Consider the following 26,528-nt stretch of genomic DNA (forward strand, 5'->3'; position numbering starts at 1 on the left):
ACGCTGCTTTGTCCTCTGAAGGGGGGGAAAAAAGGAAGATGGATGACAGCGTTTTCCCGTAACTCCGCCCCTAAAGCAGCATCGAAGCGTCCCAAAATACTCCCGTACACACACATTGTCACGATGAAGGTCGCCAGGTCAGAATATATAAATGACCCGTCGGTCGTCGTGCCGACGGCGTCCTCTCTGGATCCTTCTATCAGCCGATCACTGCTCCCCCAGCTGGGGGAGTCACGGCCCAGCGAGTCGCCACAATGGCAGCCGGTCGTTGCCGAGCGCCGCCGGGGCCCGTCGGGCATTCGCGCCGCGTACCCGACAACGCCTCATCGGGAGACTGATTCAATCAGCCCTCGCAGACGGGGAGGCGACTCGGAGGCGTCGACGATCTCCTTAAATCTCCTCGAAGTGATCTCTGACTTTGGGCCCCGATGGCGTAAAAAAAACCAAACACAGATGCGACTTCGGTGGAAACCTTCACGACGGCGGCGCGGGGTCCAATCGGTGGAGCCGATTCCCACACACACAATGACACTGTGTTCAATAATAGACTCCCTGATCGATCAATCGATCGACCTTCATGATCTGCTGCTTCTCCTTCACCACTGCAGCACAAAGGGAGCCCACCGATTGGCTGATGAGCTTTGATTTCAAACGACATTCATTCATTCAAGTCAAGGTCGGTTCCTCCAGGACACGAAGGACACGAAGGACGCGAAGGACACGAAGGACACAAAGGACGCGAAGGACACGAAGGACACGAAGGACACGAAGGACACGAAGGACACAAAAGACGCGAAGGACGCGAAGGACACGAAGGATGCGAAGGACACGAAGGACACAAAAGACGCGAAGGACGCGAAGGACGCGAACGATTTATCTTTGTTTACGTTTTGAGTAAGAGAGAGAGGAACCAGCCTTCTGTGCAGTCAGTGTGTGTTTGTGTGTGTGTGTATTTGTGTGTCTTTGTGTGTGTTTGTCTGTGTGTATTTGTGTGTCTTTGTGTGCCTGTATTTGTGTGTTTGTTAGTCTGTTTGTGTGTATTTGTGTGTTTGTGTGTGTTTGTGTGTGTTTGTCTGTGTTTGTGTGTGTTTGTGTGTATTTGTTTGTCTATGTTTGTGTATATTTGTATGTCTTTGTGTGCCTGTATTTGTGTGTTTGTGTGTGTTTGTCTTTGTTTGTCTGTGTTTGTGTGTCTTTGTGTGTCTTTGTGTGTGTTTGTCTATGTTTGTGTGTGTTTGTGTGTGTTTGTGTGTATTTGTGTGTCTTTGTGTGTGTTTGTGTGTGTTTGTCTTTGTTTGTCTGTGTTTGTGTGTCTTTGTGTGTCTTTGTGTGTGTTTGTCTGTGTTTGTGTGTGTTTGTGTGTATTTGTTTGTCTATGTTTGTGTATATTTGTGTGTCTTTGTGTGCCTGTATTTGTGTGTTTGTGTGTGTTTGTCTGTGTTTGTGTGTATTTGTGTGTCTGTGTGCCTGTATTTGTGTTTTTGTGTGTATTTGTGTGTCTTTGTGTGTGTTTGTCTATGTTTGTGTGTGTTTGTGTGTGTTTGTCTATGTTTGTGTGTGTTTGTGTGCCTGTGTTTGTGTGTGTTTGTGTGTGTTTGTTAGTCTGTGTGTTTGTGTGTGTGCATGTTTTTGTGTGTATTTGTGTGTCTTTGTGTGTGTTTGTCTATGTTTGTGTGTCTGTGTGTGTTTGTGTGTTTGTGTGTGTTTGAGAGACCAAAAGATCAGTTTTGCTTTATTCTCAATCGATTTAAATCCAAATGTCATGTAAAGATCTCTAATCGTATGTAAATAGACGTTCTCACGCTTAATGTGGTTAAGATCACATCGACTCAAAGAGGGACGTCCTGTACAGCAGGGCTATTCAACTTCAGTAGCAAGTGGGCCGAATAAGAAAATCACGGGGGGTGTGAGGGCCGCACAGAATATTGATCAAATAATGGCTAAAAATGAAAAACAGTAATGTATATTTCCACAGGTAAACAGTCACACACGAAAATGCGTCGGTATTGTGTGGCAAAAGTGTTGCGAACAAGCATCACTATAAACATGTTTCAAAGTGTAAATATCCGCTCAAGGTAACCAGTTGTTTCAGATCCCTTCAACCAAACTGTTCCCATGAAAACATAAGAAATGTGACTTAATGCATCAATATATAAATTACTTGAGCTGAAATTAATATCTGGTGGCGCAGCGCACAGACTGCATGACTTTGAGTGCAGACTCCTTTTGCGTGAAAGGGATCGAAACCAGGTCGGGCGATCTTTTTATTTTTATTTTTTCGAAAATGTATTTCTACATACGTGGCTGTGATGCGCTGCTCACTTATACAATCGTAATCGCCGAAATGGATATGAACGGTGGCTTAAAGATCTCCAGCAATATGTTTGTGAATGTGTGACGAATCTGGTGAGTGAGACAGAGCCCCGCTGCAGATGTGAAGAGAACACAACGCACGCGTAGGGAAACCAGTAGGTTTGAAAACCAGTAGGTTTGAAAACCAGTAGGTTTGAAAACCAGTAGGTTTGAAAACCAGTAGGGGTGTAACACCGGCAACCAACACGGGTGCGTAACATAAAGATGTAACCATACAGGTTTGGTTGAGGCAACAGTGAAACTCAATGGCTCTGGGTTAGATGTCTCAATGTATAAAAGAGGCGTGTCCGTCAGTTTTATTTTTTCTTACGAAGCTATACTGATTTGCAGGCAGTCTTGCGGGCCGTAGTTAAACTCATACGGGCCGTATCCGGCCCGCGGGCCGCTAGTTGAATAGGCCTGCTGTACAGCATGTGTGCACCAGGACGATGACATCATCACGCGGCCACACGGAGGACGAGTCTTCACGCTGTCCAGAGCGCCAGAAGCTCGCCGTCGGCTACCTGAAGCTTATTAGCGCTTATGTAACACGTCACACGTTTGGCCCGCGGGTTCTCCTCCAACATTTCCATATATGTGGCATGAGACTTCCGTGAACTCGGTTAAAGATCGGTTAAAAGGAAGCTCGCTCTTATTTGATGTTAAAAGGCAAACCAGACGGTTCGGCTACAGATTGACAGATTCACATTTTATTAAAGTTTAATATTTTTAATGGACCCGTATGAGGCCAACGCTGACTGTGGTGACACGGCGGTGATTGTTTCCGAGTTTTAATTCATGTTTATTCACCGAAAGAGAGAAAATAAAAGAGTTCCACCAGCAGTAAGTATTCACGCCAATTCATCTATGAGGATCCGTTACAAGGACAAACATTCATCCTCTGGAAACCACGAATACCTTCTTAAATGTGAAGGCGATCCATCCGATAGTTGTCATGGAGAAAAAAGAAAGAACACAAATGTTAACCTCATGGTGGCGCGATGGAGGACAAGTCGAGGGATCACAAACTTCTCTAGGGTTCATCCTCTGGAAACTACGAATATCTGTTTAAATGTGAAGGCGATCCATCCGATAGTTGTCGAAGAGAAAAAAGAAAGAACACAAATGTTAACCTCATGGTGGCGCTATGGAGGAAAAGTCGAGGGATCACAAACTTCTCTTGGGTTCATCCTCTGGAAACTACGAATATCTGTTTAAATGTGAAGGTGATCCATCCGATAGTTGTCGAAGAGAAAAAAGAAAGAACACTAATGTTAACCTCATGGTGGCGCTATGGAGGAAAAGTCGAGGGATCACAAACTTCTCTAGGGTTCATCCTCTGGAAATTACGAATATCTGTTTAAATATGAAGGCGATCCATCCGATAGTTGTCATCGAGAAAAAAGAAAGAACACAAATGTTAACCTCATGGTGGCGCTATGAAGGAAAAGTCGAGGGATCACAAACTTCTCTAGGGTTCATCCTCTGGAAACCACGAATACCTTCTTAAATGTGAAGGCGATCCATCCGATAGTTGTCGTAGAGAAAAAGAAAGAACACAAATGTTAACCTCATGGTGGCGCTATGGAGGAAAAGTCGAGGGATCACAAACTTCTCGAGGGTTCATCCTCTGGAAACCACGAATACCTTGTTAAATGTGAAGGCGATCCATCCGATGGTTGTTTTTTAGTCTGGACTCAAGCGGTGCAGCGACCAACTGGCCTCCATTAAAACTAATGATCATCCAAAATGATCATTTAGTGTGTGTATCTATGGGGGGGCAGGAGGCGAGGAGGCGTGTCCAGCCTGGACCCCTGCCCACTCTAATCACACTGCCATTATGGCCCCATCAGTGCCCCTCCCCCACCCGCCGTCACGGCTCAGCCTCAAGGAGCCATTTGTAAAGCAGCGGAGCAGGAAATGAGGAGGTCGGTTCGCTGCCGTCGGCCCGAGCCTGCAAGACGAGCCTGAGGGAACAGAGTGGTGATACTTTTATTTTATTGGACAGAGACATCACTGGCCATGATATTTCTGATTGGCTACCAGGGGCCCTAATGCCGACTGATTGACGAGGCTTCATGGCCCAGTCTGGACCCACTGGTCCTCTAGAAAAAATAAAATAATTCCCTCTTCTCCTCGTCCGTTTGATAGAGTTTTTTCTCGGGTGTCTTCCTCCACCTCTTCTCATTTCCTCTCCCCGATGACTCCCGATACCAGGATGCACTTTCCTTTCCTTTCACGGCCTCGTTAAGAAACGAGAAGCATCTCTTTACAGTTTGTTTGTTTGTTTGTTTGTGTATTTTATGCAGTCAATCAAATCAAATACAATACAATATTATTCTATATAATATACAAAAGAGAAAGACTGAAAAGGTATAGGTAAAAGCGAAACATTTTCATGAATTCCTATCCTAAATTGAAATAAAAATAAATCAGAAAATTAATATTAAAAAAAGAAGCAGTTTGACTCCACACGCCACGTCAACAACGACCTTCTGACGATCGCCCCCCGAGACGTTTCGGCCGCCGTCTGAATTCTCGGAAAGATCCCAAACTCACTCAGAAATGTTTTATTTTAACAAACAAATGCACCAAAATAAGCGCCTGTGAGTTTCGGTTTCCAGCCGAGAGGCAAAAGGCTAAAAAAGCACAGCAGGAGCAGCTGGCATCAATATTTCAGCCGCCGAGGCCTCCGAAAGAGTTCAAAGTGCTCGACGCTTCCCTGCAGGCCGGAGTCATGTTCCACCGGGCGGGCGGAGAGCTTGAAAGGTGACTTCAACAGGATGACCAACTGGACCCGGCCGGGGTCGGTTTTCAGCAGACGGGACCGGACCGTCCAACCACACATGAAGTATCAGTCAGCTCCACGCACGGGAAGATACCAGCACATCGGATCGTATTAACCGGACTTTTTAATGTGGTTGACGACAGCCAGAACAATAGAAAACGACTAGTCAGCAATATATTGCATTTTTTATGACGTAATGGTTGTGACGGATGTAATCGGGGGTTTCCCGCTCTGCAATTGAGTTTTCTTTGTCGCGTTGGTTGTCGGTGTGTCCGGCTTCCTGTGTAGCGAGCGTGTTTACATAATCCTCCTTGGGGGGAGGGGGGGGGGGGGGCATGGGAGGCATTCAATAAGTAGCCGGCATGAATTGAAAATAAAATGGTGGTAAGAATGATATAAATACAATTTTTATAGGAGGTTCAATATGGAGGAGGATGATTTATGTTTGACTTATGTCCGTGTTTTTATCCCTTCTGATTGTTCTTTAGATGGTTTGTTATGCTGTTGTGTCATTTTATTTAAAAAGTTTTTGTTGGCTGGTAATGTGTAACTTGTAATAACTTCAACAACAAAAAAAAATAAATATATATATATAGGTATATATATACATATATATATATATATGTAAACATATTTATAGAAACATATATATATGTATTTTTATATATATATACATATATATATGTATTTATATATATATATATATATAGCTAGATGTGGGTTATAACTAGATGATGAACAATGAGTTGAATACAGTCATCCAATATGCTTTGTTGCATGACAATAGATGTGTCTGATTACATATTTGTGAGTATTTATGGGAAACACTCTCTGAGGCGTCTGTTCCTCTGCAGGATAAATAAACAGCTTCACCGCCTGAGCAATTAGTTTCTGACAGTTTGAGCAGAATCAATAATTTGACGTGAAAGTCGCAGCTGCGTGAGACATTTCACTTTTCTCCAACACAAGGAGGTTGTCAATGGGTATGACGAGGCATTTTAACATTATAATTGTCACAGGTATTATTAGCGTAAACAAAATGTTTTCATAACTCAGATTAACGCTTACAATCAATGTCTAAATATTTGTGAACCTGGCAACCACTGTAAAGGTTAATAATAAAAACAGACCTGTAAAATATCGCTAACAAATAGTTAGCTCACTAACATGGATGCTGTTAGCAAACACTACTATATATATATATATATATATATGTTAATAAATCTAAACACTCTACTGAACATTTACTATATATATATATGTATAAACACGAAAGATATGTATATATATATATATAAATAAATAAATGTCAAAACACTACTAAACATATATATATATATATAAAAACACTGCTAAACATATATATATATACATATATGTATATATGTATATATATATAAATAAAAACACTACTAAACATATATCTATGTATAAATATATAAATGTATATAAAATACTACTAAACATATAAATATATATATATTTCTATAAATATATATAAAAACACTACTAAACATATATATATATACATATATGTATATATGTATATATATATATAAATAAAAACACTACTAAACATATATCTATGTATAAATATATAAATGTATATAAAATACTACTAAACATATAAATATATATATATTTCTATAAATATATATAAAAACACTACTAAATATATATATACAGGACTGTCTCAGAAAATTAGAATATTGTGATGAAGTTCTTTATTTTCTGTAATGCAATTAAATAAACAAAAATGTCATGCATTCTGGATTCATTACAAATCAACTGAAATATTGCAAGCCTTTTATTCTGATTTATTGCTGATTATGGTTTACAGTTTAAGAAAACTCAAATATCCTATCTCTAAATATTAGAATATCATGAAAAAGTATACTAGTAGGGTATTAAACAAATCACTTGAATTGTCTAATTAACTCGAAACACCTGCAAGGGTTTCCTGAGCCTTGACAAACACTCAGCTGTTATAAATCTTTTTTTTACTTGGTCTGAGGAAATATTAAAATTTTATGAGATAGGATTTTAGAGTTTTCTTAAGCTGTAAGCCATAATCAGCAATATTAAAAGAATAAAAGGCTTGCAATATTACAGTTGATTTGTAATGAATCCAGAATGCATGACATTTTTGTTTTTTTAATTGCATTACAGAAAATAAAGAACTTTATCACAATATTCTAATTTTCTGAGACAGTCCTGTATATATAACTTCATATAAAAACACTACTAAACATATATATACATATAAATATATATGTTTAGTAGTGTTTGCTAACAGCATCCATGTTTGCAAGCTAACTGTTTGTTAGCGATATTTTACAGGTCTGTTTGTATTATTAACCTTTTAAGTGGTTGCCAGGTTTGTTGACAAATATTTGTTTTAAATCAGTGGCAACAATTTATGAATTATTGATGTAAAAAATACAAATGCCACAGTCTGTATTGATCCGAGCTTCAGAGGCCTCCCCTGAGCTGAACTCTCGGTCGGGCTCTGGCTCGGCCCCACAGCGGCCCTCCGCCCCCCCCCTCTCTCCCCCGGGGGGGCCCTGTGCAACGGGACACCGCTAACCGACGCCACAGAGGCAGAGCTCCTCGGCCTGTTGCACCTGACTCGTGCCTCGCCGCTCGCGCCCGTTGGCGTCCACCGGGCCGATCCACACCGGCTGCAGCTGGACATCCTCACGCTACAAATAATGACTTAAACTAATTCTGTGAGCCTCATAACCGCAATATCACGCTCCTTATATTCTCAATGCATGTTACATAACGGAGGAGAGGAGCTTCACTGACACTCGAGCATGAGTAAGTATGACGATGACCTTTTGACCCTTTTGTTTCGCTCGATTGGCTTCTAATGCTCGAAAACTTGTATGTCAACATTTGTTTGTCCGGCCTTAAAAAAGAATAATCGAGTCCACGTTTCACCGGCTGCCTCATTTGAATTCTCTATTTGCAAACGTTGGGAGTGGCTCAGCACATAGCAGCTGCGTGTGTGTGTGTGTTTACCTCTGTTCAGGTGTGTGTGTTCTTCATGTTTCTATGTGTCTAAATCTATTCTCGACTAGTACCATCCATGTGTCCCTGTTTTCTTTTTTCCTCTCACCATCATCCATCAAAGGTCAGTGAATTTAAATATAATAATGTTCATTTAATCATCACATAGACCGCGTAATGTTATGATCAGAGTAAATCATATCACCACGGAGACCTGAAGGATGTCGTGTTTTTCTAAATATCCTCGACCTGACCGCCCGTGTTGTGACGAATGTTTGAGAAAGAAAACAACTTTACTTTACTTTAAATTCTGTTTTCATGTTGTAAAACCAGAAAGAAGACGTTATCTTCTAGTTTTCACTCCATCTGTTATTATCTCGGCTCGTTGACCAGGCGCCTGAAGCCGAAACGTTGACCCGTCGGTCAGCGTCACGGATTAATCCACGTCGGGTTCCCCACCCCCCCCTCTGAGGCCAAATGGATCCTTCCAGAACTTCAAGCAGCCACGTCACTCACACCTCTCTCAAACCCACTTCATCTTTGGGGCTCTCCAGTGTCAAAAAATGTGATTTTATTTCTCCTCATCTGTTCTCACACGCCGAGTCATGCATGTGCGCTTCGTGACGTGTGCACGTGACGACACTTCCCCGACCCAAATGACCTCAAAGGTGACACCCGGCCGGCGGGCGAGGTCAGATAACCGTGGATAAGCGTCTCCTCCGAGGGGTCGCCGAGTCCCCGCCAGAGGTGTCCAGTGCGAGTCCTTCGGTTTCCTCCTCCGGTCTCGTGTTGTCCTGCATTATTGAACACGTCTGCAGGTTACTTAGGGACTTTATGTTGAGTAGGACCGCGAGTGTAATTACTGTCACATGGACGCTAATCGCTCTGCATAGACAACGACTGCTAATAACTTTCTGAATGTGTGTGTGTGTGTGTGTGTGGATTCATATCACCTCGGTAATCCAAACTAAGATAAAAACAAGAGTCGGGAAGTGAACCCGACAGGTCATCTCCCTGGAACGTAAATAGAGTGAGCGCCGACTGATGAATGGCGAGGCCCCGCGCGGCGTGAATGGCCGTCTATATGGGGAAAGGCTCACGCTGCAGCGGCGGCTAATTCCCCGCTAATCCCGTCGTGTCTTCTCTATACCACTTAGAGATGGTCTCCAATGGCAACTCTGAAGCCGTGGAGGGGGGGTGGGTGAGTGTGTGTGTTGGTGGTTGCTAGTGAGATTAGCTCGCGTTAGCTCCTCCTCTGTGTGGTTTACACTCTCACAGTCGAGGCCCAGGCCGGACCGCCGCCGCCGCCTCCATGCTGACCTCTTTTGCACACGAGTGGATTAACTGTCCCCTCCCCCCCCCCCCCCCAAATGATTCAAGTCCTGTTTGAAGAACCATGTAAGTTTGTTGTACTCTGCTTTCTGCTCCTGGCTTTCGTGTCTCTGTGGATGTTCGGGGTCGAGGGGAGAGGACCAGTGCGTGTGTGAAGGACTGATCACGGCTTTCCTTTCCACGAGGACTGACTGCACCCCCCCCCCCCTTTATTGCAGTTAATAAACCTGTGTTAATAGTGTTGTGTTGTCAAAGGTCCAAAATGCACAAATACCTCTGTATTGTAAAATGTAAACTCTGCTGAATTGGCTCTAAAAGTAAAAAACACACAGAAATTAAAGATGCATCGAGAGTTGTTTGGATTGTAAAATTCTGCGGTTGCAGGTATCGGATACTTTAAACTATTAAATGAGAGAAAGCTTACTTACTAACTACTATGATGCATCAGTGTGTGTCTTGCTTTTTTAATATATTATTTTAAGCATTGCACTGGCTCCCTCGACAAAAAAGGCCACTTTCCTTTCCTTAACAAATGTAGTATTTAAATGTAAAAGTATTTACTAATGTATAACAACAAATAAAAAGTTGCATCCAGTTTTGCTCGTGTTAACCACAGACCTCATTTCAGACATCTGACTGAAAAAAACATGAAAAAACCCACTGACAATGGAACAGGAAGGGCAAAAATGCTGACTCATTTCATTTTTTAGGGGCTATTTTCTGCAGAACTCCATCCTAAAGACCCATTCACCTGCATCCAGCACCTCGTCGTGTGAGCTCGAAGCTGCGGCAAGCCTAGAAACAACATTAACTAGAATGGGCACTCGGTAGAGCGCATACCTTCGCATATCACAAGATTGGGCATTGAATTATGAACATTTTGGCATTAGTTGCATGCCAATTGGATAGATATTTACCGCGCTATGGTAAAAATAAGATTTTGACCTTTTCATGACCTTGATCTTGACCTTTGACCTGATCGATCGCAAAATCTAATCAAATGGTCCCCGGATAATAACCAATCATCCCACCAAATTGCATGCGATTCGGTTTAATACTTTTTGAGTTATGCGAGTAACACGCATACAAATAAATAAATAAATAAATAAATGCACGGCGATCAAAACATAACCTTCCGCATTTTCAATGCGAAGGTAAATATAGCATTTAGAATCTAAAGAAAGGTAATACATTTGTTTTTTTAAACACATATATCAGGTTTCAGGTGTGTTGACCTTTCTCGTCTTCCTTTGTGGACGTGTGTCTCCTGCAGCCGATCTCTTCTGGATCAATACGCTCCCTGCAGGTTCCCACCGTGACCCCGCGTGCTTCTTCTTCTTCTCCACAGGAGATCTCTCCTCAAGATGTTTCCACAATCGGGGAAATCGCTCGTCTTGCACAACTTTCCGGATCCCACCGACGCCTGGGACATCATCGAGACCATCGGGAAGGGGACCTACGGGAAGGTCTACAAGGTGCTCAACAAGCTGGACGGGAGCAAAGCGGCCGTGAAGATCCTGGATCCCGTCCACGTGAGTTCACGTCCTCCCGCCACGCCGTTTATGCCTCCGGCGGAGGCCGGCGAGTCACGGCCCCCGTGGCCCTTTACCGGTAAAATTTTTTCAGCATCTGTAAATTTAAAGAGGTGACTCCTCTGGTTGTATAGAAGTCTATTCTTCATGTGTTAAAGCTGCTTTCTCTCTCCTGACCACCAGGGGACGACTCCTCTGGTTGTATAGAAGTCTATGCTTCATGTGTTAAAGCTGCATTCTCTCTCCTGACCACCAGAGGGCGACTCCTCTGGTTGTATAGAAGTTTATGCTTCATGTGTTAAAGCTGCATTCTCTCTCTTGACCACCAGGGGGCACCTCCTCTGGTTGTATAGAAGTCTACGCTTCATGTGTTAAAGCTGCATTATCTCTCCTGACCACCAGGGGACGACTCTTCTGGTTGTATAGAAGTCTATGCTTCATGTGTTAACGCTGCATTCTCTCTCCTGACCACCAGGGGACAACTCCTCTGGTTGTATAGAAGTCTATGCTTCATGTGTTAAAGCTGCATTCTCTCTCCTGACCACCAGGGGACGACTCCTCTGGTTGTATAGAAGTCTATGCTTCATGTGTTAAAGCTGCATTCTCTCTCCTGACCACCAGGGGGCACCTCCTCTGGTTGTATAGAAGTCTATGCTTCATGTGTTAAAGCTGCATTCTCTCTCCTGACCACCAGGGGGCGACTCCTCTGGTTGTATAGAACACACACAGATTCGCTCTGGTTCACGACTGTTCTTCTTGCAGCTTGTTACCGCCTGTTTTCGCCTCATTACTTCAATTTAAAGAGTTTTTGTCTCACTATATATTTTTATTTAGGATACATGAATTATATATATAATATCATTTACAAATCACACGCAGTTCTATGTATTTTAATTGTGATTTCATACATATTTTATTCTATTTAATGTTCTGCACTATCTGGACCGTGAGTCTGAAACCAAAGTGTGATTGATTGACACGGTGATATTGATCTGCCACGTCCAGACCGTCAGACGTGTGTGTCCTCAGGCTGCGTTCAGTGTCTGTTGAGTTGTTTGTTGTTTATTGTTGTTTATCTTTCGGGGGCTCATCCGTCCACCCGTGAACCCAATACCTCAGGACCCCCAGAGGGAAGATCTTTTTTTAGAAATTCTCGAGATTGAAGTGATTATAGAACGAAGGGGGTGGAGGGGGGGGTCAAAGGTCGGAATTCGCAAGAGGATAAAATGACGAGGAATATATCTTTGAGTATTATGCACATACTTCCACTGCAGATGTGTCTATTGGGTCATATTAGTTCTACTTGACCCTTTCAATAAATAACGCCTGTAAATCTCAACATATGTTCACCTTGTATTGAAGAACTGCTCCTTCAGTCACATGGAACACAACATACTTAACATAGTTTTGTCTTTGTTTAAAATTAAATAGGCATCCGAAAAGTTGCTTGTTGGCCTGAATTGGCCTTGTTGGCTCTGATTTTTGAAATTTCCCCACTGCGGGACAAATAAAGGAATATCATATCATATCATATCATATCATAAACAGACAGTACGGCTGCAACATTCATTCAAAAAACCATCCCATAAGTACCATTATTATGAAGATTTGCCCTTTTCACCCACATTAAACTCCAGAGTCAGTGAAGGAGACGTCATTAAGCGTCCTGAAGAGCAGCAACAGAGCACTGGAGCCATTACTCCTTATCTTGGATAGAGATAGAGGAGAATATCCATCGCTCTGTTACAACGATATTAAAATATGAGGCTGGATAAGAGATTTGCATTAAGTCTATTAACAGAGAAAAGGTATTAAAATGCTTTAATTTCTGTAATAATCATCACAACTGTTCCTCTGCCTCTCTCGTTCTTTCTGGATATCTTCTGGCATGAAGCATCACCAAATGTGCACATGGCTGGCGACTCTCAACTGACCTCCTTCTCATTCTTCTCCTTCTTCTTCTTTAGGATATCGACGAGGAGATCGAAGCCGAGTACAACATCCTCAAGGCCCTCTCGGACCACACCAACGTCGTGAAGTTCTTCGGGATGTACTACAAGAAGGACGTGAAATGCGGTGACCAGCTGTGGCTGGTGCTGGAGGTAGGACCGCGAAAAAAAAGACCCTAAACCGAGACCTCCAGTGACATTCCCCTGTGTGGTGGGGGCCGCATAGACAACTAGAACGGGCACTCGGTAGAGCGCATACCTTCGCCGCAGCCACATTTTGGCATTAGTTGCATGCCAATTGGATAAAGATTGACCGTGCAATGGTAAAAAGAAGATTTCAACCTTTTCATGACCTTGACCTTGACCTTTGACCCGATCAATCCCAAAATCGTATCAAATGGTCCCCGGATAATAACCAATCATCCCACCAAATGTCATGCGATTCGGTTTAATACTTTTTGAGTTATGCGAATATCACGCACACATACAAATAAATAAATAAATACACGGCGATCAAAACATAACCTTCCGCATTTTCAATGCGAAGGTAATGAGCGTATGAGGGCAGGTCAAAGGTCACGCAGCACGTCACGCCAGGTACACGCAGCAGCCGCCAGGTAGGGCCGAGGATTACGCAACGGGTTGAGGGCAGTCTGGGAGTTGACTTATGGGCCTCCTGGGGGATTTGGTCGCCACGTGGCTGTGTTGGGGGGGTGGAGCTTAACTCGCAGCGTGTCAGTCGGTAACGCCTCCTGCAGCGCGGCACGGGCCCAGATGTGATCGGCGGGCTGAAACGGAAAAGGAGGCGGCGCTCTGGAGACGGCTGCTGCTTCAGTGAGACCCGATGACCTTGTGACCTCCTGTATAGGAAAGGTCGTCTGCAGGTATGAAGATGTGTTATAAGAGGCTAATAACTCCATGAAGAGCTTTTCTGCTTCTGTCAGCAATTTAATCTGGAGACCTGGAGAGAGGTCCAGTCACTAGGGGAGAGGTCAAGTGACTAGGGGAGAGGTCCAGTGACAAGGGGAGGGGTCCAGTGATTAGGGGAGAGGTCCAGTGACCAGAGGAGAGGTCCAGTGACTAGGGGAGGGGTTCAGTGACTAGGGTAGAGGTCAAGTGACCTGGGGAGAGGTCAAGTGACGAGGGGAGGGGTCAACTGACTAGGGGAGGGGTCCAGTGACCAGGAGAGAGGTCCAGTGACCAGAGGAGAGGTCAAGTGACTAGGGGAGGGGTCCAGTGACCAGGAGAGAGGTCAAGTGACTAGGGGAGAGGTCCAGTGACTAGGGGAGAGGTCAAGTGACTAGGGGAGAGGTCCAGTGACCAGAGGAGAGGTCAAGTGACTAGGGGAGGGGTCCAGTGACCAGAGGAGAGGTCCAGGGACCTGGGTGGAGGTTATTTTATAGGTTAAATTACTACCAGAGTCTTGATACCAATGTATTTTTAGATGTGTAGATATTCTTTGTATGAAACAGTCCGATCGGTGAACAGTACAGTAGTTGGTCGCGGTCCATCGTTTATTCCTTTCTGCTGCTTTCTTGACATCGAAAAAGAAAAACAAGCCTCTAACCCCCCAGGACTCTCCATCTCTCATATTTCATTTCCTTTTTCAAATGTCAGCTTGGTGACAGAAAAGTAATGGAGGTCGACCTCAGAGGAGGAAACGTGTCTGCGGGGCCCGACGCGGCGGTGGGATGTGAGGCCCCCCCGACCATGAGCCACGATGGAGGGCAGCACAGACCAGTACACACGGCCCACAGGTCCTCCGGGGGGTCGGTCCATCCACCAATCGGGTCCATGACTGAAATATCTCAGCATCCAATCGGCTGTCAGCTACAGACGATCATTGAACCCCGAAAACCTCCGTGACCCAATGACTCTGATGATGTCACCGGCAGGGTTTTCCCCTCCACTGGAACACTTTAACATATATTATCTCCACACAAAAAAAAGTCATTCCCTTGAGCCCCAGTGGTTCTTAGTGGTGGATACTTATACGTTATACATGCTAAAAATGCTAAAATCCAAATAACCGTAGTCGACACAAGGTGCAAAAAATGTGCATTTTATAATGCTGATGTCAGCATTTGGCGTAAAGCACAAAGCCAAAGATTTGAATTCACGCCACTGCATTGATTGAAAAGTCTCAATGTTATACTTTTACTTTATCATAAGCTCCATTATGCACGGCAGCGTTAGCGTCGAGCCCCGAGACGATAGAACATAAATGTCCATGTTCCCGGGTCCATTGCACGGCCCAACCGCCGGCTCAAAGCCCCGTCCCCACAGAGCAGAAACTCATGGGGCGGAGTAAAAAAAACACATGAAAAAAAGAAAAATCACATCACAAATGTTGTTTTATTTCGTTTGTGCGCATCCTGCGATTCCAGTTTCCTCTGTAATAAGATGGCATTCATATTTAAGTCTATTCAGCGCCTTGTAATAAATCTCCGCCCACCGTGTTGCGCATGGTTCTGGTCCCACTTCCATTATCCAGAGTGTCCATATTCCAGTAATCTAAGCTCGGTCGGCTTTGCTTCAGCGCCGGCGTTGTTACGGAAACCCAGTGGATGCTTTTCACCTCTCCAGCTTGTGTTTCTTTCCCTTTTCATCGTGTCCTTCCTCCCGACCTTTTGCAGTGGTCACATCTACTTGTCTCACATGTCGAAGACGCAGAATAATTATCGCAGGGGAACAAAGAGCTGGATCGGATGCGCGCGGTTATTATTTTGCACGTGTCGCCCCCTCAAAATGAAATGTTCAGAAACACGTCGTTCTTCTGTTTTGAAACTTTTATTTGACAAGTTCCCGGTTAACACAAACATACGTTGTGTTGTCTTCAGCCTGCTTACCGCACCTGCCCTTCACACACCCCCTCTCTTAAAGAGACAGCGCTCTCTTAAAGAGGCAGTGCTCTCTTATAGAGACACCCCTTTCTTAAAGAGACAGCGCTCTCTTAAAGAGGCAGCACTCTCTGAAAGAAACACCCCTCTCTTAAAGAGACAGCGCGCTCTTAAAGAGGCAGCACTCTCTTAAAGAGACAGCACTCTCTTAAAGAGGCAGCGCTCTCTTAAAGAGACACCATTCTCTTAAAGAGACACCCCTCTCTTAAAAAGGCAGCGCTCCCTTAAAGAGACACCCCTCTCTTAAAGAGACAGCGCTCTCTTAGAAAGGCAGCGCTCTCTGAAAGAAACACCCCTCTCTTAAAGAGACAGCGCGCTCTTAAGAGGCAGCGCCCTCTTAAAGAGACACCATTCTCTTAAAGAGACACCCCTCTCTTAAAAAGGCAGCAATCTCTTAAAGAGACACCCCTCTCTTAAAAAGGCAGCGCTCTCTGAAAGAGACACCCCTCTCTTAAAAAGGCAGCGCTCTCTTAAAGAGACACCCCTCTCTTAAAGAGACAGCGCTCTTTTAAAGACGCAGTGCTCTCTTAAAGAGACATCCCTCTCTCGTTAGTATGTACACAAGTGATCAACGCTCTCAAATATAGGAACAACATATGATTTAACATTAAGCACACATTCAAAGTAAATTATAAGAAATGGACACAGTCGTAATAAATCGGTAAGATATGTGACATAACATATTTCAGGGTGCCACACACGGCCGTGCTGGTTCCTGAGTATCTCGTTTATTTTGAGAAAAGCCACAAAGCAGCAAAGCTGAGAGAACTTGATGGTTTTCCTCTGTGGTTTGATCCATTTTCTAAATGTTCTCTTGCAAAAATCAGCAGACCAAATCTGAGCTAATCCTGAGGCTGAAAATCACAGCCTGACAGTTTAGCGGCTGTGCGTGTGTATGTGTGTGTGTGTGTGTGTGTGCTTGAAGTAGATGCACATGGGTTTTTAACACTGAGGAAAGCAGGTTGCTCGTTCACCATGGTTACGATGTCCTCTGCCTTTATGAACTGTAATTTCCCATCCTTTAGCGCTGCACCGACAGCGGGCCGCTCATTAGGAAACAGAATACACACGAATTGCATCCTTTACTTCGTTAGCCTCCCATCGGGGTCTGCGAGCCCTTGGCTTCGCCTCTGTAGTGCAGCTCCTTTATGACGGCGGATGCGGGGCAGAGACGAGCGAAGCTTTCATGTACGACGGCCTCTTCCTGCTTCAAAGATAAAGCCACGGCCGAGTTTTATCCTCTAATTGGAAATAAAAAACCTGATTTGGACGCGGATGTCAATTTGGGAACTCCAGAGAGAGCCGGCTAAATGAAGGCCTCTGATTAGTGCGACCACTCAGAGCTCATCTTCAAGATGCATCCCATCTTTCATGATGCAGACATAAAATAATGTAAAATTGCATTGTTCTGCGCCTCTTTTGAATGCTTGATCTTGTATTATTGCTTCGTTGTTACTAACATGTGTAAATATTACTGCTCGTAGAAGGAGTAATTAGGTGGGAACTATATCGTCACCTTCCTAAAATAATGGCCTACGTCATTTTTACAGGTTTTATTTAGAAAATACAAAAAACATGACCACATATTGATGATATGATATTGTGATATATTAAACTACAGGGGTAGAATCACATGATGAGGATGTAGGCGATCTTGCAAGAGGTGGCCAGTATCACGAGGAGATGATAAAGGCAAAAATATTACTTGAGCTATTATATTAGTTAGGTGATGACATGGAAAAGCTGCTGATCCCTGCTGGGAAACCATGCTTCATCATCATAATCTCGTCTTTTCCAATATGTTATCACACCTCCAGCATCATCACCATGTTTAAAAAAAATAAAAATACTCACGAAAATGTGTTATTGCTGTCAAAAGGCAGAAACTCCTCGTTTGGAGCTGATAGGAATCTCTTAAAAAAAAAAAAAATGCATCAGTGTTACGGAGACTGACTCTTTTATAGAGATTTATATACAGGAAAAACTGAAAAAAGACAAAGCAATGGGCTCAGCCACTGGGAAATGGAAGAAGTAACTGGGCATGAAGGGCTTTTATCAGGTCCAAAACTGTTGGCATCTTTAAGAGTTCCAGTGTCTCTGCAGCGCTGCTTAAACCGTCTCTGTCGCACGACATTAAACACGCCGCCACGGGAGAGCGGCCGCGGAGAATCGTCGCCGAATAACAAGCCGTACGACGGCACGCCCGGAGCTCGTCTGACGGCTCTGACGGAAGAAAGTTAACGGGAAATGGAAAGTGTTGAGATTAGAAAAAGGTTTGATTGAAAAGCTTCTTGTACAGATTTACCTGTCGGCGTATTGGACTGGGAGCTACATCGAAATGTCTGTGATGGAAATAAATGAAAACACGAAATGTGTTTGGAGGTTTGACAGCTTGGAAGGTGTGCACACATTTTGAGAAAAGTCTTTTATTTGAGTAATGGTTCTTAAATGGTTCTTTAAAAGGCTTTGTGGTTCTACGAAGAACCATCACCTACTGGAGAACCATTTCTTTCATTTGAGGCACCATTTATAGGTTCTTTAGAGATCCCAGGTGTGGAAGTTTCTTTGTGGAACCAGAATTGGTGCCTTAAAGAACCATGTTTTAAGGTTCTTTGAGACACCTTTCTAGGTTATTTGAAGGACTCTTTAAGGAAATGGTTCTTTAAAGAACCCTGGTGTGAAAGGTTCTTTGTGGAACCAGAAATGGTGCCTTCAAGAACCATGTTTTGAAGGTTCTTTGAGACACCTTTATAGGTTATTTGAAGGACTCTTTAAGGAAATGGTTCTTTAAAGAACCCTTCTTTTAAAGGTTCTTTATGGAACCAAAAATGGTGCCTTCAAGAACCATGTTTTGAAGGTTCTTTGAGACACCTTTATAGGTAATTTGAAGAACTCTTTAAGGAAATGGTTCTTTAAAGAACCCTTCTTTTAAAGGTTCTTTATGGAACCAAAAAGGGTGCCTTCAAGAACCATGTTTTGAAGGTTCTTTGAGACACCTTTATAGGTTATTTGAAGAACTCTTTAAGGAAATGGTTCTTTAAAGAACCCTTCTTTTAAAGGTTCTTTATGGAACCAGAAATGGTGCCTTCAAGAACCATTTTTTAAGGTTCTTTGAGACACCTTTATAGGTTATTTGAAGAACTCTTTAAGGAAATGGTTCTTTAAAGAACCCTTCTTTTAAAGGTTCTTTATGGAACCAAAAATGGTGCCTTCAAGAACCATGTTTTGAAGGTTCTTTGAGACACCTTTCTAGGTTATTTGAAGAACTCCTTAAGGAAATGGTTCTTTAAAGAACCCTGCTTTGAAAGGTTCTTTGTGGAACCAGAAATGGTTCTTTTTTGGCATCACTCTGAAGAACCGTTTTTGGTTCCAGATGGCTCCTTCATGTTTCTGTGCGGGTCGTCCTCCGGGTGTGTCCGCACTAGAGGTCTTTAGTGTTTGATGCCGGGCCTCGCTTGACCGCGGTTGCCTGGGCCTCATCGGCCCGCCCCGCCCCCCCTTATGTGGGCCTCGTCCAGACCGGACGCCATTATTATTATTATCATCAAAAATTGCGATGCATATCCACAACAAGCATTATATAAATAAACACACTGTGGTTTTTGGCCGTATTGTCTCGCCATGTTTCAGGAATATAACACTGGACTCGTTAACCCAGCCAACAGGGAGAAGTGGAAGAAAGACGAGGACGCAAAGCTGGTCGCGTGAAACTAAATACGCACATTAGCGTTCCCCTTTTGTTTCACTTAAATCTCCTTCTAAACCAGAGATTGATTTTTATTGACTTCTTCCTCTTATTTTCCTCTTCTCTCATTGTCCCACATATATTATTTTTCTTTTGTTGGCCACCTTCCAAAAAAGTGAAAATCCCCCCCGCTGCTTTTATTTACCCTCATCAGTCTCCGTCCCCGACTAATCCGGCCCATTAATTGCCAACGAGGTTGACAACGTTATTCGGCGTTTGTACTTTTCATTAAACGAAAGTGGACACAGCTCGTGTAAACGATAACCTGCAGTAACACGAGGAGGCCAGCCGGGAACATGGAGGGGTGCAGACACGACGCCGTGGCTCATGTCCAATAATCAGTCGGGAGATATTTAGACTGGCGAGGAAACGCACATCAAAGATAGTTGACTGAAATGTAAGGACTGAGTCGGGGGTCCGATTCATCTTCACGTTTGTTTCATCCACTTCTTTTCCAACGTCTTTGATCGCCGGATTTGATTTACATGACTAAACGAGCACCTGAGCTCATTTGAAATGGAGAATATGTCACTCGGTATTCAATGTATTCAGTTCTTTTTTTGAAAATTACGATTTGTTGTTACACGGAGAGAAAAAACTCACGGTGAAGACGAAAGACGTGGATCTCAGCAGACCGTTTTATTTACATTTTAAGCACATCCGAGGTGGAAAATTCTAATTTTGGCATCCCTAACAGTAATTCTTCCTCAAAATAAAGTGATTTTGCAGCCCATATTTAGGATAGTACCTCAGATCAGCGGTCCTCGTGTCAGACAATATTTTCACAGACCGGCCGTCACAGTGTGGGTGATAAATATGACGATATACAGATGACGTAATAAATATGACGTAATAAATACGACGTAATAAATACGACGTAATAAACATGACGTAATAAATATGACCTAATAAATATGCCGTAATAAATATGACGTAATAAATATGATGTAATAAATATGATGTAATAAATATGCCCTAATAAATATGACGTAATAAATATGACGTAATTAATATGCCGTAATAAATATGCCATAATAAATATGACGTAATAAATGTGACGTAATTAATATACCGTAATAAATATGCCGTAATAAATATGCTATAATCAATATGCCATAATAAATATGCCATAATAAATACGACGTAATAAATATGATCTCATAAATATGACCGAATAAATATGACATAATAAATCTGCCGTAATAAATCTGCCGATATACAGATGACGTAATAAATATGACGTCATAAATATGACGTCATAAATATGACGACATACAGATGACGTAATAAATACGACGTGATAAATACGACGTGATAAATACAACGTGATAAATATGACATAATAAATATGCCGTGATAAATATGACGATATACAGATGATGTAATAAATACGACGTAATAAATACGACGTAATAAATACGACGTAATGAATACGACGTAATAAATATGACGTAATAAATATGACGAAATACATAGATAGATAGATAGATGGATACTTTATTAATCCCGAGGGAAATTTAGGTCATCCAGTAGCTTATATACTTAACTTAACTCACAAACATACATACACAAATCATAGTAGAATCACAGTAGAAAAACAATACACATAGGGAGAACATGTTCACAGGGAGTAGGGTGTATACAGATAGTATACAGATATTACAGTGTGCAAAGTGATATAAATAGTACAGTCTGTGCAATGGGCTAGTATAGCCATTAAAAAGAGTAAAAAGATGGACAGTGGGATGGAAAAATAAAGAGCTGAGAAGAGGTATGTAATATGTAATATCTAAACAAGTGACAGGAGACAATGACACCCGACGTGTGTCATGTCCGGTCTGCTCCCTAACTCAGTTCTTGCCGTCAGATATGTTGGAAATGGAAGCAGGTCTCAGAGCTTTTTTGCCGATCTCGGGATATTCTGCTTTGATTTCGATCCAGAACACCGGCAGAGTTGTTGTGTTAAATCTACTTCTAATGCCACCGAGATCTCCAGCAGTTGGTGGCAGCTGGCCGATAGAAGGCCACGGGGCCTGGCCCCACCCATCTTGAGCCCCCCCAGCGGCCCCCATCCTGCCGCTGCCTTATCGCATATTAATAACATACAGCGGAATTGGCGTTTACTCTCCATATTGGCCATTTCAGCCCAATTTGTCTTCAGCTTCTAACTCTTCGGCTGTTTCCTTCATCCTCATCGACTCAACAATCATCATCATAGTTCAGCAGAGGAATTACTTGTGGAGAGACAACCCAAATTGTGTTTAAACATCCGACCGAAATCTTAGGAAAGCCGGTTTAACCATGAATCAGATTTAAGTCAGACCATCTCGGAAGGTTTCATGTCTCATTCTCACTCTGCAGAGGTTTGAGTCATTAAATGGAGGCCGCCGGGCCTCATCAATATGAATCTGTCTGTCTGGTGTAATTTAATGATGACAGGTGATACGGCAGCGGTGGTGTGGACTGACGTCAGGCTGGTGGTCAGACGCCTCGGTGGTGTTCTCTGCTCAGCTGCAGGTTTGAGTGTGGCAGCCGATACACGCCGTGCATCCGGCCACAGGCCTCGGCTCCTGATGGACGGGTTGATTGAGAGGCGGAGAGACAACGCGCCGGGCAAGGTGTTGACAACTTATGCCAGAGCTCGGTCAAGGTCGAAGACTTCTGATTGGTCTGTTGGTCTACCCTGGTGCTTGTACGGCTCCTGGGTGTCAGTGAAATGCTTTCATTTTAAAGTCAGAAATTCAATCAGAATACAGAAAGACAGAGAACGACCACAAAGAGACGCAAAGCTGCTCCGAAGACTCACAAAATGACGAGAACTAGTGCGACAAAGAGAAACCAACAACAGAGACGTAAAACCATCATAAAGAGATGCAAACTACTACAAAGAAATACAAAACAACCTCAAAGAGGCAAATAAACTACGACAAATAAATATAACAACCTCAAAGAGGCAAATAAACTACGACAAAGAGAAACAAACAAACAAACAAACAACAGAGACACAAACAACTACTACGAAATTCAAAACAACCTCAAAGAGGCAAATAAACTACGACAAATAAATATAACAACATCAAAGAGGCACATGAACTACGACAAAGAGAAACAAACAAACAAAACACCAGAGATGCAAAAAACTACTAAGAAACACAAAACAACCTCAAAGAGGCACATACACTACTGCAAAGAGAAACAAACAAATAACAGAGATACAATCTCCTCCTAAGAGATTCAAAACAACCTCAAAGAGGCGAATAAACTACGACAAAGAGAAAAACAACAACAACAGAGATGCGAACAACTACAAAGAAATACAAAACAACCTCAAGAGACACAATACGACTGCAAAAACAAATGAATACAAAAACTAAAACGATGACGAAAACAGACTTTTGTAGTCGTTTGTTTCGAATGAGAGGATTTAAATGTGATGTGCCCTCAAATGTAAGACGCCCTGCTATTTAATTTGATTGTATTGTATATTTGTTAAACGTGTTTTTTGCGACTGCTTCAAGAAATTTCCCCCTGGAGATGAATAAAGTAAAATCTAATGTAACTGCTGATTTGAGCTGTTTCCTGTTTGTAAATAAAATGTTATTGTTGTTATATTTTAACAGTTTAGTGGATGTCATATTGGACGCTTCTCTATTTTCTGACAGTTTAAAGACTGATAAGTCAATCAATTGAGAGTGGAAAAAAACAGTAATTAATTAATTCAGTAATTAGTAATGAAATGATGCGTCTTGAAAGAGTTCAGAAGACTGGCCGTCTCGTGCCCGATGCAAATCAGGATCAGGGGTCAAACGTCACGACACCGGGGTCAAATGTCACGAATCTGGGGTCAAACATCACTACCATGGGATCAAACGTCACGACCATGGGGTCAAACGTCACAACCCTGGGATCAAACGTCACAACCCCGGGGTCAAACGTCACGACTCTGGGGTCAAACGTCACAACCCTGGGATCAAACGTCACAACCCTAGGGTCAAACGTCACGACCCCGGGGTCAAACGTCACGACTCTGGGGTCAAACATCACGACTCTGGGGTCAAACGTCACGACCCTGGGGTCAAACGTCACGACTCTGGGGTCAAACGTCACGACACCGGGGTCAAACGTCACGACTCTGGGGTCAAACGTCACAACCCTGGGGTCAAACGTCACGACTCTGGGGTCAAACATCACGATCCTTAGGTCAAACGTCACGACCCTGGTGTCGAATGTCACACTTCTGGTCAGCTGAGTAAAAAGCCCCTTCACAAATAAAGTCCAGCATGTTAATCTCCGATTTGAAGTAACGTCTCAAACTTCAACCGGCTTCCCTTTCATGCGACGTCTCTGAAACAATAAACCATCATTCATTCCCATGCGGCATTCATAGACACATTCACTCTTGCCCTCTACATGTATCATTACATACAGTTATTACAGTAAACAGAAAACAGTGTCTTTCACAATACATTCATAATACAGTCATCATAATATTCTTCCTTATATTACCTATTTATAATATCCTTCTATATGTATTCATTTAAAACATAATACTTCCTCTATGTACTTAATCAAAATAACCTATTACAACCTTACAATCTCTAAAATCAACTATTGTTTTGTTCTTTAAATGAATATTTGACGCTAATATTGGAGAGGAAGGTTCACAGAGGCGTAATAGTAATATTTCTTATTATTTTATCTATTATTGCCATGATGCAACGACTCAATGCACTGCCCTACTTCCATTTAACCATTTGAGGTAAATACGTGCTGCTCGATGCGCCCCCATGCTGCGCTGCCATTTTGTGAATATTAGCGTCCTGTAGTTGTGTCAACGCGGCGGCGGCGTGTGCGTTGTGTATCACGAACGGTTTCTGCCTCGTGGTGTTTGGTGCGCTCGCTGCGGGGGGGCGGAGCCTCATCCTAAACAACCGCCGTGTCTGTTGCCTAATTAAGCTTTCAGTTCACGAGTGCGGGAAAATTAGTGTAATTACACAAGAACGAGCGATTATTACATAAAAAAGATACGATGGAAGGAAGATGGCGAGTGACGCGCCCTCCCTCACCTCACAGGATATGGGACTTGAGGCTCAGTATCTCTTAAAAAGAAAAGCACTATGTTTCACCAAGATGCAACTGATATATATATATATATATATATATATATATATATATATATATAAGTCTCTTTGAATATATTTTGTACTCGAAATCTGTTTGTTGGACTGAATTTATGATTTACTGACAACGTTTGTTTCCATATTTATAATTATTTTCCTGCTTTAACAATTTTATTTGCGTGTTTCCTTATGGTACTTCTTGGCCAGATGCATGGTTAATGGTTTCCTTTATTTTTATTTATTTTTACGTTTTATTATTATTATGCATTCTTACTTTTGAAGGTTGTATTTCTATAAAAATACCTAAATAAAATATCAAGTAAAAAAAAGAAAAAAAAGAAGGTACGATGGCTTTCACAAAGCTTTCTTTTCGGGACTAAAGAATTTAAAAAAAGATGCGTTTGTGTGTTTCGTGCATCTGTAATATTATTATTACAACAAGCAGCGTGCAGAAGCAGAATCTATGGTTTCTCCTCTTGAGAAGCGCCGCGACGGACGTCTTTAGAGCGTCTGCATTTTCCGGCCTCTACCTCTGGCATCTCAAAGAAAAGCCCAAATTAAGGGTTATTATTGTTGCCAAGGCAACCAACTAGGGCAATCTTCTGTAATTATCCCAGAGGGGGGCTGCTATTGACGGCGTGGAGTCCACATCCAGACGAGAAAACCAAAATCGGACGGTTTTTTTCAAACATTTCTTTGATTGAGGACAGAAGTGTTCAAGCTGTTTGCGGTGTGAAAGGCCGAGCTCTATAAATGTGTCATTCATCCTATAAACGTTGGCGACATTCTCTGACAACACACGAGGGTGTGCTCCACCTGAAGAGGATTTGTGCGTGTTTAATATTCAGTCATCAGCTTATAGATTAAACCACGCACACCAACAAATGTACATTCTCCTCCCAGGAAGATAAGCCGCTGCAGACCGACACAAATACTTCCGCTGTCTTATTTTCTCTCACCGTGAAATCTCCGATGCCCCAGATTTCAGCACATTGTGCTGACTCATGTTGAGTTCATCCTCATTCTCCTCCCGTTTTCCTTTTCTTTCCTTTTTTTTTTTGCAGCTCTGCAACGGCGGCTCCGTGACCGATCTGGCCAAAGGCCTGCTGAAGAGGGGGGACCGGATGGATGAAGCCATCATCGCCTACATCTTGCACGAGGCCCTCATGGTACTTCTGGCCCTTTCTTTTTTTTCTCGTGTGTGTTCACGAGGGGGGGGGGGGGGGGGCTCAATAGAACCACCTCCCACTGAACCTCAATGACAAGAGCTTAAACGGGATCATTTTAGAATGAAAGCAGGTGCTTGTCAGAAAACACAGTTAACCTCTCTCTCTCCCCCCCCCCTCTCCCCTCCCCCTCTCCACAGGGCCTCCAGCACCTGCACGTCAACAAGACCATCCACCGCGACGTCAAAGGCAACAACATCCTGTTGACGACGCACGGAGGCGTCAAACTCGTGGATTTCGGTACGCGATGTGTCTCTCTTGTTGTTGTTGTTGTTGTGCTATCCTCTCCTGCAATCAGTGAACATCTTGTTGTGAGTCTATTTAACAGGACGGGGTCACGTCCATCGCCTGATCTATTCGGTCGCAGCGGACATTGTGTGTTTGAGCTGATTTGCTTTCTTTTTTTCTGTTTCTTTTCGTAACCAAATGAGGCGCCGCGGTTCTGGGATCGAAGGCTCACGACGAGCAAAGGGACGCCGACTATTTCCAGGGGATGACTCACCCCTGCTGTAGAAAAAAAACACACAAAAAACCAGCTGCCTGTTTTCATTACACATAAAATCCCCACTCAG

General features: G+C 42.9%; 1 protein-coding gene across 8 annotated transcripts in view; it reads left to right on the plus strand.

Moving 5' to 3' along the window:
- The first annotated feature begins 9,525 nt into the window (after window positions 1-9,525).
- The window catches only part of myo3a (myosin IIIA), a 51,681-nt gene continuing 34,678 nt past the window's right edge, over window positions 9,526-26,528 (plus strand). For 7 of the 8 annotated variants that reach the window (XM_056434465.1, XM_056434467.1, XM_056434466.1 and 4 more), the window contains exons 1-5: window positions 9,526-9,550; window positions 10,833-11,016; window positions 12,984-13,118; window positions 25,795-25,899; window positions 26,097-26,196. In XM_056434465.1, the coding sequence (XP_056290440.1) occupies window positions 9,549-9,550; window positions 10,833-11,016; window positions 12,984-13,118; window positions 25,795-25,899; window positions 26,097-26,196 (526 nt within the window). In that variant the 5' untranslated portion in view covers window positions 9,526-9,548. Of the gene's footprint in view, window positions 9,551-10,832; window positions 11,096-12,983; window positions 13,119-25,794; window positions 25,900-26,096; window positions 26,197-26,528 lie in introns of those variants that run through there. The other variant, XM_056434472.1, reaches the window with a different exon arrangement.

Source organism: Pseudoliparis swirei, chromosome 16 (genome assembly GCF_029220125.1).
Source record: "Pseudoliparis swirei isolate HS2019 ecotype Mariana Trench chromosome 16, NWPU_hadal_v1, whole genome shotgun sequence".
Classification (NCBI taxonomy): Eukaryota; Metazoa; Chordata; class Actinopteri; order Perciformes; family Liparidae; genus Pseudoliparis; species Pseudoliparis swirei.